At 36.3% G+C, this 17,014-nt stretch overlaps 1 protein-coding gene across 1 annotated transcript; it reads right to left on the bottom strand.

The window, feature by feature from the left end:
- Nucleotides 1-855: 855 nt before the first annotated feature.
- On the bottom strand, nt 856-1,778 carry LOC110881877 (putative germin-like protein 2-1). Its single transcript, XM_022130021.2, has 2 exons — nt 1,641-1,778; nt 856-1,549 (listed from the first exon to the last, which is right to left on the bottom strand). The coding sequence occupies exons 1-2, from the start codon at nt 1,753-1,755 to the stop codon at nt 1,014-1,016; spliced, it is 651 nt and encodes a 216-aa protein (XP_021985713.1). The 5' UTR covers nt 1,756-1,778; the 3' UTR covers nt 856-1,013.
- Between the last annotated feature and the right edge of the window lie 15,236 nt (nt 1,779-17,014).

A 17,014-nucleotide genomic window follows, 5' to 3' on the forward strand; every position in this document is an offset into this window, starting at 1 on the left:
AATTTTATTTAAAAAAAAACGTTTCTAACTAATAAGAATAGTATACTTAAAATAAGTAGCATATTTTAATTCCTTTCACACCTAATGTAAGTTGTTATTGGTTAGGTTAAACTCTTTTGATCAACTTAGATTTGATTTATGTATTAGATCCTAACATTATTTGATTTGAGAAATCATCTTGTTTATATAATGGTTAAGTGCTTTATAAGTTTCTTCTTAATATATTTCATGTCAGATACAAACCGAAATTACGATCCTAAAAAAATTAAAAAGGGCCTCGAATTTTTAATTCGCTTTGGGCCTTCAAAATTCAAGGACGGGCCCTGATTATAATATATCAAATTAATTTGTTTTAAACATTTAAAAAATACTGCTTCAAATATGAAACAACTAATATAATTAAAAATATAGGAACAGTATAAATTAAAGGTGATGTGGCATGAGACGCTAACCCAGTACACTTGGTCGACTTAGTTATCTAATCATATGTATCATGTTAGCATTAATAAGTGAACAAACAAATAATATTGTTGGATCAACTAAAACTGTATTAAAGCTATTCGTTACTCAAACATATTAAGAAATTAAGAATCGACTCAAACCTTTTAAGATAAAATTTGGGCCTTTTCATGAATGATTATGGGTTTATCAACCCTCCCCATTATGCGAGCTTAAGATGGACAATAATTAACTAAAAAATAGGTAAGTATACGAATTACTAAGTTATTAATCTTCATCCTAAATTGGGGCCTCATGAATTATTATTAGTTTAGTGGACACTAGGCCATATATAGGGTTTACAGGTTGATATATATAATCAAACATCAGAACATAAAATTTAGTAAGCAAACAGTATAAACTCCCATAAACAAACTTTTCATTGCAAACCAAAGATTAATAACTTAACACGAACATGCACACAAATAATTTAAAATGAAAGCTTTAAAACACACCAATGAATGAAGCCAAACAATCACACCCACGAACACCGGCCCATCAGAATCTTTGTTACACTAGAACTTTGATTGTAGTTGGTCCACCACGCTTTTATCCACTTGGAACGCCTTGGCTAAAATATCCCCTGGAATTGGAGGATTTGCACCAAAAACAGCATTCGCTATCGTTATGGCACCAGGGTTTTGACTGCTCAATGCAGCAATAGCCACTGCATTCCCATTCCCGACGTTACTCTGGAAATGCACAAGTCCAACGGGGAACACGAAAACATCACCCTTTTTCAGCACCTTGGTGATAAAACGGTTATTGGGGTTGGATGTGACAAACCCAACAAGTAGGCTTCCTTCAAGAACGGTAAGAATCTCAGTGGCTCTTGGATGAATGTGAGGTGGGTTTTGTCCCCATGGCGCGTAGTCAATCCGAACCATTGAGATGCCTAAAGTGTTTAGCCCAGGTAACTGAGTTGCAAAGACTGTGGTAACCCTTGATCCCACAGGGTTTGATGTGTTGCCCATGAGGTGTAGCCCACTGAAGAAGAAGTCATCAGCTATAACTTTCATCGGGTCCTTGCATACTAGACCATTTACTTTCACTGCACATTAAGTACAATATATATTTTCTGTTAGATGAAAGCCATTACCATTTGAATAAGTTTGGTAAATCTTACAACTAAAAAAACGTACCTGAGCTGTTGGGATCGGCTACACAAAAATCTTGTAGGGGTTTAGGCTCGTAGGCTAAGGCAAGGCAGCTAAAAGTAAGAGCTACAAAACTCAAGAGGATGATTTTGTTCGACATCTCTCTTAGTTTTCGGCGTAGGAACACAGTTGAGATGTTTTTGATTGTGAAATTAACTGCTCTGTGTCTGCATATATATACTGCATGGAGGCATGGTTCTTGAATCTTTTGTTTATTCAAATTAGCCGTCTGTCCAACGTCGGATGTATACTGTTGTAATAGTATCAATCCAACTTGAATGGTGACAATCTTGATAAGGAAGTGGTGAGCCGGCATTATAAAATCTGGTACCAATTTAGTAGTGTCAAGATTCGGTCAATCTCTCAATTCTTTTATGTTATGGATTATTGACCAAGGTTGCTAATTTTAAAAGATTATTCACATGGAACATAACGTGACTAGCATCCTGTGATGGAACGAATTAAAGTTGCACTAGGCTTCTTGGCTTTCTTGGGGTTCCATGCCTAGAAACTCGAACTCGTCACAATTTGGCTACAAAGTAGTTGACTTGACAACTTTCTCATTTATGCACAGTCCTTACGGTCTCGTCTTTTATTTCCTATAATATTTACAGCTGAAATCCAAAAGGGTTGTCTAGAGTTCTTGGTTAGTAATTAAGGGTGTAAAATAACTGTTATGTTGCTCTTGAGAAATTATATTAGTCGTTAAAAACTTGAATCAAGAAGAATTTATTAAATGAGCTTGAGCCGACCTCAAACATAACTCACGCTCATATAACAAACAAGTTGCAATTTGAGCTTCCAACGTTGAGCTTGATGGTTCTAAAATATGGTACCAGTAAATATAATAGTTTTCTATCACTACAAATCAGAGGACTGTTCCGACAAAAGTATTCGTGAGTAATTTGTCGGTTGAAGTCTGTTGGAAATCTAGTTATGGGGTAAAGACTCCACAGATGATGATCCTTCATCGACTTGTCACCAACGGTAGTCTACAATGCTGGATAACAAAAGATCACATACGCAATGTTCACCAAGAGATATAACATCATTTACATTATTGAGGTTATAGTTCTAAATTAGAAGTGAGTTATAAAAAGTGACCCATAGTACTTTCACCTATTTGTCTCTCACTTGTGAATGTTAACTTTTTCTAGTTAATGTGAATAAAAAAAAAGAAATTCTCTTGCTCAAAAAGAGTGAAAATGTCATATATATATATATATACAAAATTATCTATATATTTCCCCTCTTTAATTTAGCAAAATAGTGATGTATCTTGAATTCACTATTCAATTTTATACAACTCATTTTAGCAGGATGTACAACTAAGTCAAGCATACCCTCTCAATGAAACCAACCACCAACTTCATCGTCCTCCACAAACCACGTCTTTTGACTACCATCACTATCGCCGGACCTCACTACCATCACCGCCTCTACCTCTTTACCCTCCTTTTATCTCATCTCCTTCGCCTAACATTATCTTCCTACACCACGGTTCCATACACCACCGCTACCCACCCGCAGCCGCTACCCAACCCAGTGTGTTCGACGTCTCCTGTGGCGTAAGCTTGGGATTTTGCGGCTGTCTCGCACCCTCATCAAATCTGCAACTCATCACCAATGACAAAAAAGAGACCTGCAACCCATCTTCATTGTCGGAAAAAGGAGAAGTACGCGACCTGTCAGTGGCGGAACTAGTCCAAAAAGTTAGGGGTATCCTATTTTTTTAGGATCAGGGGTATCCTTTATATAATGAAAATGAAGTTGAGAGGTATTTTTACACTACGGAAAACAAGTTAAGGGGTATTTTTACACTACGAAAATGGGGTTCAGGGGTATCCCGCGTACCCCTAGTAACACTCGAAGTCTGCCTCTGCGACCTGTGATCTGTTCTTCAGAGAGTAGGAGAGAGAGGTAGACAAAGAAGGTAGAGAGGGGATGTGGTGGTGGCGACGCTCATGGTTGAGGTGAGGTGGTGGAGAGGAGCCCAAGGTAGTGGTCATTTGCTGATTGGTGGTGATGGGTGGTGATGTTGTATGGTAATCATGAGATAGAGAGGTGTAAAGTCTATGTTTTTTGAAAATTTATTCTCCTCTTTAAAAGAAAATAAATAAAAAAACAATATTCAAAAACCGGCCGATATACTTGCACTAACACACATAATTTGATTTCTAGCCGATTTACTTGCACTAATACACATAATTTGATTTCAGAAGATATCTCATGTGATACCTTTTGTACATTTTAATTAATATCAGTCAATATTATCTTTTCTTACAATTTTATTATTGTTAATTTGGCTAAACAATTCCAATAAATCAATATATAAGATAATCATAGTTTCAAAAACAGTGTTCCATTCAAAATTGATAGATTAGCCTCTTATTAGAAGAAAATTAATATTTGGTTCTATTAAACATCAAATTCAAATAGTTGAAGCACGAATTTGAACACATTATATAAAATATCACTTATAATTTGTGTCATTCATTTTTTTATGGGATGTAAATCCTTTTAGGCATTTGAGTTTTCTCTTTAACTGTTGTAGCGAATGCCCATATCATAACAAACCAATGTTATCGTTTCGCTTACATACCTATTTGCGACGTACATGTGTGGCTACACGTTTTACCGTTTACTTTTTGTTCGGTTTAATGGTCTCGCCGCAACGTGCGGGTCCTAAAATCTCGTTAATATTAACTAGTAATATTACTTCTCACAATATCAGACCTGAAACTCAGATTAATATATAAACTCAGAATTCTAATTTTGGCCTTTAAAGCTTATGTGAAATTACCAAAATGCCCTTCGGTGCATAGTTTGGTTATAATTAATAAATTTCACATACATGTAATACCATACTGATATAACTTATTAAAGTAAGCATTTTTACTGATTATATCAGACCTGAAACTCAGATTAATATATAAACTCTTTTATAACCTTTAAAATGACCAAAATACCCCTTCGGGGTTAAATTTGAGTTTAAATTTATTTTGAGCATAATGGAAGGTATCCTACTAATATCACAACATATTTAAGGCATATTAACTTAGGAAACCTGTTCATGACTCTTTTGGTTACCCGTTACTCACTTTTCGCGTTCGGATCGGCTTATGTAACTAGTTTGCATAAATTAGACAAAACGGGTCAAACCTTATCATTTTTATCTCAAAATCCAGAATGTGATTAGTTTACCCATATGACACAAGTATACAAGCTTGTCGGGTCTAAACCACATCCTAATCCGGTCTTCGCTTAATCATGCGTTTTGAACCGTATCTTTTTTTAAAGCTAACCGGTCTAAGTTTAGGCTTAATTAAGACCTGTTAGAAATCTCATAGGTTATTAAAAACCTTCGTTCCAGATTTAGGAGCCCAGTAAAAGCTATCTGCCTTTGCTGATTGAATACGGTTGAGATAAATTGAATAATTTGCTCAGGTAGATACTTTTAACTTATTTTCCCTTATACGGGCTTAAGGTACGGTATATAAAATACCGCTTGGTTGGGCATTGAATTGTTAATCATAATGAGGTTAATTCATTGAGATGACCCGTTTAAAATGTTTTGTTTGCTTAAAGCCTTTGGGGGGTTAATGACCATGTCCCGGATATCCTTGGCATCATTCATAGAATTGCCACGACCTTAGCACGGGGTGTAGGCATACACCCGCTAGTGCATTTATAAATAAAAAGATATAACCGCCGGTTTCGAGAATAACTCGCCGCGGGACTATATCACGTGGTGTGTCTATTAATCTTTAACCCGGTATTCAACCCGGGCTGCTGAACGTATAACGAACATATAATTCTTTTACAAGTTTATATATAAATAATTATCCCAAGTTATAAAAAGTGTTGTGCCATGTGCTTTCAAATCAATTTTCTAAAACATTTTCAAAATGAGTCAGTTAATTGTATTTACCAGTGTAAACTGACGTATTTCCCAAAGGCTAAGTGCTGGTACTAATCGGAATAGGTTGGCTACTCCTAGCATCAATAAAGAGTCTTGCAAGCTTAGATGCCTTTAAAGTCTGTTGAATAATTATCTTTTACTTGATCCGCCTGTGGATCCTTTACATTCTGTTTGTAATACTTTGATATTACTTTATATCGGTTTGTAATATATTCATCTTTTGCTTCCGCTGTGCATTGAATTGTGTTGTTTGACTATGATGATATCAACTACATCACGGTACTCCACACCGGGCCGACCGGTAATACGTGGAAATATCGGGGTGTGACAGGTTGGTATCAGAGCCAACATTGAGTGAATTAAACACTAGCCTTTTGTGTTTAATCTCAATGACACGGTAGCACATTCTTTGACCTTCTGAGTCTAGACTTAACATAGGAATACTCTCATCTCTATTTGGAGAATTATTGCTTTCAATTCTATATATTTTTAATACGTCGCCAAGCAAAGAAGCCGTAATGGAAATTCTTCCCATCCGAAGCCTAGAAATGCAGAGCTTTGTACTGCGACTAGGATAAATTTGCAACCAAGGAGAAAACATTCAGAAATAAAATAAAGAAGAAACTCCTTTTACTGAAGTTCATTTCCTTAGTAAGTCCTTATAAGGGCATACTTATCTTTCAGTCCCTTCATGGACAACATTATTTCTTTCAAGTCCCGTTTAGGGCAATTCTGTACCTCTTTTAAAAATCATTGGAATGTTTTATCTATATTTTATTCACATCATTGTATAGGAACATAAAATATGAAATAATAACATTCTTTTTATAAGATCTACCATTATAATAAAATGGCAAAATCAAAAAATGGACAAGACCTAGCCCATGTGTCATTTAAGACAAGGCCAAGATGGTAAAACCTATTCAAAAGATTCAAATCCTTGTTAACATCTGAAAACATGTTAACATTCCTGACAACAGTGATGCGATAAAACCACTTTTTGAAATTGATCTGCCAGTATATATATTAAAAAGAATCTTAGAGGGTATAACCTAGCTTGAATGTCATTAAAGACCTGGCTATGATGGTAAAACCTGTTTAAAAGAGATTCAGATCGTTGTTAACATCTGAAAATATGTTAAGACTCCCGACAACAGTGATGCGATAAAATTACACTTGTCATCTTTATATTAGGAATTTTCCAAACCCCTTATTTAGCCTAAATGATCAATATGAATCGTGGATAATAAACGTCGAACAAGATGTGTATATCAAAACATCCATTTGGGATGTATGCCTACGGGCCAAGGTGTATACATGAAAAAGATAGTACTATTTCATAACTTCTTGTCAAGACAATGAACTGTGAAATTTTCCGATCCGAAGGATCATTGATTATGTTTTAAAATTTCCCTAGCGACAAGACCTCTGCGCCATCAAAAAGTCCTTTGGAACAAGCCCTTGTGCTATATAAAATGTCGGTACGACATTGACAGTCGTGACTTATGTCCCCTGTCTAATAAATATGAAGGATTATATTCCTTCTAAACGCCAAAGATGGTTTATTTAAAAACCTAGGCAAAACATAATCAAAATAAATTTTATACTATCTATTGGCCTATATGGTTTATTTACACCATGGCAATTTAATTATCAAATTCGAGAATTCACTATATAATTAAACAAATTATTATTACTTGGATTGTAACCTTCAAAGCTTCACCATGGCTGACTCATCTGAAGCTCACAATCATTCAGTTAATCAGAATAATAATGCAAGACTGAACTTAACGGCACTGAGCTACAAGCTACGTTAGATACAACCGTAAACAAAGCCATGGACCGAGTATTAAAGGATCATAAGCGAATACCAGACGGGATGATAAAAGCGCCATATGAGGATTGGTGTATCTTAATATGTTCCATAGATTGCTTCCATGCCTAATTAGTATGTAGGTTTAATGCATGGGACCACAAAGATATTCCGATGGTCATATGGTACTAAAGTCAGCTAATGGTATTCAAAGAGATATCCAGAATGGAATTGTCCAAGTAAATGTCTCCGATTAAGGAATTCGTGGACTCGTAACATAAATATGTCACTTATTTGACACAAGCAATGATGGATGAACTGGAGCCTGAGATTTGGAAAATCTCTGTAACCTCCTTGTATCTTGATTTTCTTCTCCTAGGACTACCCTGTTTACCTCCTGAAAGGCAAGTAGAGTTAAGATTTATATCCCATTTAGGGCTGTATTATTATGAAATCTCTAAGACGGCTAGTACCATCATTGGAAGAATCGAAGCCCTGATTAAGTGAGTTTTAAAATAGAGGATTCATATAGCCTAACTCAATATTCTGAGGATTTGGTATAGTTAATTAAGAAAGACGGTTCATTTTGCTTATGCATTGATTACCGCAACCCTAATTAGGCAACAATTAAGAATTGCCATCGGCTGCCCAGGATCGTCGATTTGTTCGACTAACGGCGAGGAGTAGCTATTCCTTAAGATTAGTTTTAAGAAGTGGTTGGAATAACCATCTCACCTTAAAATAAGCTTTTCTATAATAGTTGTCATATAAGTATCAAGGCTGCTCCTTTGGAGACCTTGTATAGATGGAATGTTAAACAATTATTGTTAGACAAAAGATTGGTAAGTCCAATTATCAGGATCTGAAAGTTGCCTTGGAAACAACGAATAAGATCAACCAAATCCATAATCATCTGTAAGTTGCCAGTATTCGGTAGAAAATCAAGGATTAATGAAAGTAGCAACCCTCCTAAGTTCTTGTTAAGGAATAAGGTTCGACAAAAGATATCACCCTGGAAGGGTGTGCCAATTTATTAATTATCAGGCTAGTTGAGCTGTGAATATATAAAATCATTCAAGGGAATCGAATGTATCAAGATCAAATAGCTTATAAGCTAAAACCTATTTAAGGAGCTTGGCGGAGCTCGCAATGCATTACACACTAATGATTTAAGGACGTGTCACCAATAAGTCGAGAACATTACCACATAATGATATGCAGATTTATGAGATGATAAGAAACCTGTATCGATGGAGGATCGACAAGTTAAGAAGCTCCAAAAAGGATACATGTACCTATTATAGAGGTCAACTTGGGAGCTTGGAGAGGCTCCAGATATGCTATAGAAGTTAAGTCCATTATGCGACGAAAAGTACTTCCAGCATTTTAGCAAATCTCAAGGTCGAGATTTCTTTTAAGGGGGTGAGGATGTAACACCTCGTAAAATCAAATCCAATGATGTATTGACACGTGTAATAAACCCTAGTGAAGTCATGCATTGAATTTAAGGGACTAATTTTTTGAAAAATCGAAAACTTTGATTATGAAAGGACTGGAAGTGTTAACATACCTAAAATAAGTTTTTGAATAACCTCGTACGGTATTTATATTCACAAATGAGCCACTTGTTGATCGAGTGTAGCCGTTTGCGTAATTAATTGAAAGTTTGCACAATAAAGGGTTAAAAGCGTCAACATGTTAATTCTCACCTCTGAGTGACCTTTTAACAAACCGGGAGCTTCAAGATATTTGATTATACTTTTGGGAATGCCAATTAATGGTCGTCTAAGGTTTTTATGCCTATAAGTAAAGTTACGCGCAACCTTGCAAGTTAGAGGGACTAAAAGTGCCAATATGTTTAATTATACCTCTGAATAACCTTTTAGCGAACCCGAAGCATCGTGATGTTTAATAATGCTCTCAAGAATGCCTAATATGGATTAGATGAGGCTTCGATGCTATTAAATGATGATATGCGCAACTTTGCGCATTAGAGGGACCTAAAGCGTCAACATTTGAATCTACGCCTTTTGGTGACCATTTAAGCGATTGAGAGCGTAGAAATAATTAAAATCATGCTTGGGAATGCCCATTATGGGCCATGGAAGGATTGGATATCATTAAACGACATTTCGCGCTACTTTGTGCGATTAAAGGACTATTTGCGTCAAACTGCAAAAGTATGTCGATACGTAGGGTATCGGACCTTCCGGAATATGACCATGAGTTAAACCTACCCTATTTATCCTTTATATAGCTTAGATATAGGCTTGGAGGTGTTTAGTGCGCAAAAATAAACTTTTAAGTCAAGTAGGGACTAAAAGTGTCAAAAAGTGCACAAGTTTGCATTTTCGCGCATATCTTGCATTCTGAATATATTCGGACATCCAAAAATTTATGTAACCACTAAAATATTTTATTTTAGTGTTCTAAATGATAAAATTCCATTCGTCGTGTAAATTGGATCGTTTTTCGCGTCCGTTCGTGTTTCGTCGTAATTAGACGAACAATGTGACCGTACGACCAAACGAACCGACATCCGACATATTTTTGAGCATGTTTCATGTTCCCTATGTTTAGGCATCTTTGTGGAGCTTTGCAACGAGGTTAACGGGCCTTAAATAAGTCAGGAATGGCATTTAACATAGTTCAGGGACTGAAACTGCATATTCTCGAAATTGTTTGCTGATATGGACTGTTAGGCGGGCCGCGTAAGGCCACACAGACCCCTACGCGGGCCGCGAGACATGTACAACAGCAGAAAACTGGGTTTAAGTTGCTGGTTTTGCTGAAAATAGTTTCTATACTCACATAACCGACTCTAGGGGCTGCCCACTGGTTTTAAATGTGGTTTTACACCTGTCATAATCTGGTTATAACTCCCCGACACTTGTCGCGATCCTGCGAGGTCCCGAAAACTATATATAGAGGTGGGTTTTCACTTTCACTTCACACCTTCATTTCTTTTCTGCTTTGGCTCTCTAAATTCAAGATGATCCTGATCATAATAGGAACCTCCTTTAGTCCTAAGGACCACTTGTAAGTGTTCCTTTCGTGCTTAGTTCAATCGTTTAGCGTTTATAGCCGAAAAGTCAAGCGTTTGCGATAAACGCTTTGACTTTTAAACGGTTAAGCCATTGTTCGCAACGAATATGGCTACGTGACCGTAACTAGGTAGGTGTTGAACCCTCAAAAGGGCACCTCCTAATTACCACGTTTACTCAGACAATTGTCGGGTCAAACTTCTTAATAAAAAGTCAAACGAGTCAGTTTTTACTAATAATTTCATAACTGATAATACGGAAGTTATGGATCATGTTTTAATACTTAAATAAATTGGTAATTAGTATAAGAACATGTTTAAGCATGTTCAACCCGACAATTCTAAGTATAGGCTCGGTTCGGAACCGAAAGTCGCAAAAGTTGACTTTTGATTTGACCTTTAGTTCTGAACCGATTTAGCTTAGTTTAGATATGCCTTAGGATTCCTGTAGGACCATGTTATAGGTTAGTGTAACCCTCTGAGGTTATACAACTTGGATCCTTAGTTATCCTATTCATTTACATGTTCCCGTTACATGCTTAAATGTTGACCATTATGCCTTTTTGACTTTAAAACAGGATTTTTGAAAATGTGAGAGGATAGAAACCTTTGTTACTGAATTATAAACTTGTCCCTAAAATTTGACATCAGTTTGAGGTCTAGATTAGGAGTTATGCTCATTAGCGTAAATGAAAAGCTTTTAATTAATTAAACGGCATAATTAGCGTATAGCCTATTTAAACCCAAGTTTTGATACCAAACATTTTACCCACTAATGTAAAATAATATTTTGGGATTTTTAAAGATTTTTTATTTATTTTTAGGCTAAGCATAACATAGGGTTCTAGCTTTAATTCGGTAATTGTCGGTTTTGCCCTTTTGGCCATAAAATGAGTTTTACATAACATTTTGATACCAAACTTTTTGGTACTGATTTTATATGACAAATAAAAAAATTTCAGCTTTCTGGAATGATAAAAATGTCAGCTTTTCTTATAAAACCCGGAAATCGCTTAAAATCGCATTTTTACGCGTTTTTAACGCATAGTATAAGTTAAAACTATTTTTAACATATAAGGTTTGATACCTACTGATGTTTTAAGTAAATTTTCATAATTAAACAGTAGGCAAAAGTTTTAAACTCAGAATTCTAATTTTGGCCTTTAAAGCTTATGTGAAATTACCAAAATGCCCTTCGGTGCATAGTTTGGTTATAATTAATAAATTTCACATATATGTAATACCATACTGATATAACTTATTAAAGTAAGTATTTTTACTAATTATATCAGATCTGAAACTCAGATTAATATATAAACTCTTTTATAACCTTTAAAATGACCAAAATACCCCTTCGGGGTTAAATTTGAGTTTAAATTCGTTTTGGGCATAATGGAAGGTATCCTACTGATATCACAATATATTTAAGGCATATTAACTTAGGAAACATGTTCATGACTCTTTTGGATACCCATTACGCACTTTTCGCGTTCGGATCGGCTGATGTAACTAGTTTGCATAAATTAGCCGAAACGGGTCAAACCTTATCATTTTTATCTCAAAATCCAGAATGCGATTAGTTTACCCATATGACACAAGTATATAAGCTTGTCGGGTCTAAACCACATTCTAATCTGGTCTTCGATTAATCATGCGTTTTGAACCGTATCTTCTTTGAAAGCTAACCGTTCTAAGTTTAGGCTTAATTAAGACCCGTTAGGAATCTAATAGGTTATTAAAAACCTTCGTTCCAGATTTAGGAGCCCAGTAAAAGCTATCTGCATTTGCTGATTGAATACGGTTGAGATAAATTGAATAATCTGCTCAGGTAAATACTTTTAACTTATTTTCCCTTATACGGGCTTGCGGTACAGTATATAAAATACTGCTTGGTGGGGCATTGAATTGTTAATCATAATGAGGTTAATTCATTGAGATGACCCGTTTAAACTGTTTTGTTTGCTTAAAGCCTTTGGGGGGTTAATGACCATGTCCCGGATATCCTTGGCATCATTCATAGAATGGCCACGACCTTAGCACGGGGTGTAGGCATACACCCGCCAGTGCATTTATAAATAAAAAGATATAACCGCTGGTTTCGAGAATAACTCGTCGCGGGACTATATCATGTGGTGTGTCTATTAATCTTTAATCCGGTATTCAAACTGGGCTACTGAACGTATAACGAACATGTAGTTCTTTTACAAGTTTATATATAAATAAGAGTGAACTGCCATTTTGGTCCCTGTGGTTTGGGCACTTTTGCCATTTTAGTCCAAATCTCAAACTTTTTAAATCTGGGTCCCTGTGGTTTCACTTTTATTGCTATTTTAGTCCAAAAGTTAAATTTGGCCAGATTCCCCAACTAAAATCATGATATTTTGTCTTTATTCTCAAGGGTATTGTATTCATTGTAAAGTTATTATAACTCAATACTGATTAAAAATAATAAAACCTAAAAATCTTTGACCTTATTTAAAGCATTCATCTTCTTCTTCACCTGTTCAAAAAACCCCAATTCAAACCCTAATCAGCCACCACCTCCAAATCAGATTTGTGCCATTAACAAATCAGATCTGATTACATAACCACTCAAACAATTCTAAGCATCACGTCTCGACTAACAATTCAAAACAACAATTACATAACCACTCAAACAATACCACGCTTACGTGAACCGGTTCGTGCATGACTTTTATTATCCTTACCAAAAACACGACAAAGCCCACAAACACGAACCCTAGGTGACGGCGGCTCTGTTACCAATTCTGCACCGTTTCTGGACCGGTTCTGTCTAACGGTATTGACGGGTCTTATCGTTGTATTCGACGGGTCGTTTTCAGCATTTTGAACCGGGTCCGCGTTAGATGAGGGGGGTTTGGGTTGGGAAAAGCGGTTGATTTCACCGGATAAGAGGTTGTAGTCCCAAATATCCTTGTCTTCTGAATGATACTGCTGATCTCTGTAGCTGTAGCTGATCTGCCAGTGGTGGGAGGATGTTGGGTAACAGAATGCGTTGTGGTTGGTTTCGTCGGAGGTTGTGTGCAATGGTGGTTCATAGTGGTGATGGGTGCCGATGTTGACGGTTTGTTGCAGTGGAGTTGTATGGTGGGGATGGAGAGTGATGGGTGATCGGAATTGGGTTTGGAGGTGGTGACTGATTACGGTTATGGAGGTGTGGATTGGGGGTTGTTGAACATGTGAAGGAGATGAATGATTTAAATAGGGTCAAAGATATTTTTGGGTTTTATTATTTTTAATCAATAATGACTAAAATACCCCTAAGATAAAGACAAAATATCAGGATTTTAGTTGGGGAATTTAGTCAAATTTAACTTTTGGACTAAAATGGCAATAAAACTGAAACCACAGGGACCCAGATTTAAAAAGTTTGAGACTTGGACTAAAATGGCAAAAGTGCCCAAACCACAGGGACCAAAATGGCAGTTTACTCTATAAATAATTATCCCAAGTTATAAAAAGTTTTGTGCCATGTGCATTCAAATCAATTTTCTAAAACATTTTCAAAATGAGTCAGTTAATTGTATTTACCAGTGTAAACTGACGTATTTCCCAAAAAGGCTAAGTGCAGGTACTAAACGGAATAGGTTGGCTACTCCTAGCATCAATAAAGAGTCTTGCAAGCGGAGATGCCTTTAAAGTCTGTTGAACAATTATCTTTTACTTGATCCGCCTGTAGATCCTTTACACTCCGTTTGTAATACTTTGATATTACTTTATATCGGTTTGTAATATATTCATCTTTTGCTTCCGCTGTGCATTGAATTGTGTTGTTTGACTATGATGATATCAACTACGTCACGGTACTCCCCACCGGGCCCACCGGTAATACGTGTAAATATCGGGGTGTGACATATGGAAGCTTTGAACCTCATTATGAATAAGATCGTTAAGAGGGGGGCTTTTAATGGTATAAAACTTCCTAATGAGGGTCCATGTATTTCTCATCTATGTTATACGGATGACGTGATATTTATGGGGGAATGGTCCAAAGACAAATATATTGAATCTTATCTAATTTTGAGATGCTTTTATTTGTGTTCGGGCTTAAAAGTTAATCTAAGCAAGTCAAGTTTATATGGAGTGAGTGTAGATGGGGAAGAAATTGAAAGTATGGCAAGCAAGCTAAAGTGCCAGATGTGGACTACGCCTTTTGGTTTCCTCGGATTAACCATAGGCACAAACATGAAGCGAGTAAAATTTTGGAAACCCGTGTTGGATAAGTTTAATAAGAAACTATCAGCTTGGAAGGCAAAATGCTTATCGTTTATTGTCTTATAAAAAACAGTCATGGGAGCTTTACCAAACTACTATTTCCCAATGTATTTAGCACCAAAGAAAGTCATAAAAGCCTTAGACGCAATTCGTAGAGAATTTCTATGGGGAAGGAAAGATGGACAAGAACAAGATTCGCTGGATTGCATGGAGTAAAATGGTATGACCTAGAGATTATGGAGGCTTTGGGATTGGTGACTTGAGAAGTGCAAACCTTGCTTTCATGGTAAAATGGTGGTGGAAGTAAAAGATGAACCCGGAGACACTATGGGTGAAAGTAATAAAGGAAATACATGAGAGTAAAAGATGTCAAAAATATATCCCAGTTAATAACAAATTTATAGGTTCATGGAAAAATATATTGTTGGTGCAGGCAAAGAAGTCGAAGATATGGGAATCAATGTGAAAAAGAGATTGTTTGTAGTGGTGGGCAAAGTAAGAAAAGTGAAGATCTGGCTGGATAATTGGGCTGGTTGTCGCTCTTTTATGGACCGTTACCCGGATTTATTCAAGATAGCTAAGTTTAAACAGGTTACTGTGGTTGAATGTGTTACAAGACTAGAAGATGAAAATCAATGGAACATGGGTTGGGCGTGGCCTCCAAACAATGACGTTGAATGGGCCCAATGGACCAGTATGCTTAAGGATATAAATAATGTCAGATTAAGCACATGGGTTGATCGTGTTGGTTCAGGTCCCTAAACACTCACACACACTAAACTCACTCTCGACTGTGTTATGTATGTAGTGAAAGATAATTTGAATATATGAAGGAGAAAGCTTCTGTTGAATGAAAAGGGTTGTATTATTCAATAAACAAATAAGGCTTTATATAGCCATAACAAACAAGAACGTGGGAATCATAAAACTAATAAAAAACTAATAAAAAAAACTATTTTATCCTATAAAAGTGATAAACCCCATGACTCATTTACTCCAAAATGCACTGCAACGTATACATATAAATCGGTCATGCCTCAACCACATATTCTTCCAACAATCTCGGTCAAACATAACGTCCATTTTCCCTCTCATACGGAACTAACATGGATAACCCACTTTCTGGAATCCGAACCATGACCCGTTGACTTGTACCCGTGACCCGTTAGCCCATGAATAAACCGATTAACCCAACAGATCGCTGGGTATGGAAGACAAATAACATAGAACACTTCTCTGTAGCGGCTGTGAGGAATCAGATTATAAAGCAAATGGAAGTAGGAACTGATGCAGAGTGGCCACACTGGAATAAATGGATGCCACCAAAGGTTAATTACTTCACGTGGAGGGTGGCTCTAGCTAGAATTCCGGTAAAACATGAATTAATGAAAAGAGGTATCCGGATTAACAATCAGATGTGCCCGAGATGCGATTCATATGAAGAGTCGGTTGCGCACTTAATCAGTGGATGTACTATGTCGAAGTCAGTGTGGTGGAATATCCTCGCTTGGCTAAAACTTCCGGTTTCTGCAGGCTTTAGTTCATGCGCTGAAGCTCTGATGTATGCAGATGGTTTAACGGGCTCACGAGATTGGAAGAAAATTATTAATGCGGCTTTTCAAACTACTATGTGGCATCTGTGGAAGGCAAGAAACAAGAAAGTTACAATGGCACTACACGTTCCGGTAACAATATTGTAGAGGCAATAAAGGCAGACTCGTACTTATGGCTAAAAAGCAGATCAAAGCTTAAAGATTTAGCATGGGAGAGATGACTGGATTTCAACATAAGGGACATAGTGTAATAAACTGATGTAATCGGGGGTGTATTAGCATTTTTCATTTTTCTTTTGTGTACTGTATCTTTCGGGTTTTTACGGCACATACTTGGCTCTGTTCTATAATCAAAGAATCTCACCGTTCAAAAAAAAGCATAACACACACATATAAATGGTTGGCTATAAATGGACAGATACGTCGCTTGAAAAGGAAAACATTCCGTGCATGTAGTCTGAATGTGATTGTATGATTGAAAGCATGACTTGTGGGAAAAGGATTTTTTTTTCAAATCTAAACGTATCAAATATATTTTAAATGACACTTATGGATGTCATCACATATATTTGTACGAGACACTTGAAAATAACATATAAATGAAGGAACATTTAACATATTAGTTACGTATTTAGTGAAACAATATAACGGAATAGTATCGTTTATTTTTTAATCTCCCAATGATCGGTTATATATTTGGTGTTATAAAAGTTTAATAATGAAGAAATTTACCTCAATTTACACCAAATGTATTTCGGTCTCATTTTTATTCCAAATAACCCCTTTATGATA

Source organism: Helianthus annuus, chromosome 3, assembly GCF_002127325.2.
Source record: "Helianthus annuus cultivar XRQ/B chromosome 3, HanXRQr2.0-SUNRISE, whole genome shotgun sequence".
NCBI classification, from domain to species: Eukaryota; Viridiplantae; Streptophyta; class Magnoliopsida; order Asterales; family Asteraceae; genus Helianthus; species Helianthus annuus.

What these genes read in the sequence shown, in the direction of transcription:
- LOC110881877 (XM_022130021.2), bottom strand. Translation starts at nt 1,755, where the DNA reads ATGTCGAACAAAATCATCCTCTTGAGTTTTGTAGCTCTTACTTTTAGC. An exon ending in AGCCGATCCCAACAGCTCAG is followed by an intron (nt 1,550 to 1,640) that starts GTACGTTTTTTT and finishes CTTAATGTGCAG; the next exon opens with TGAAAGTAAATGGTCTAGTA.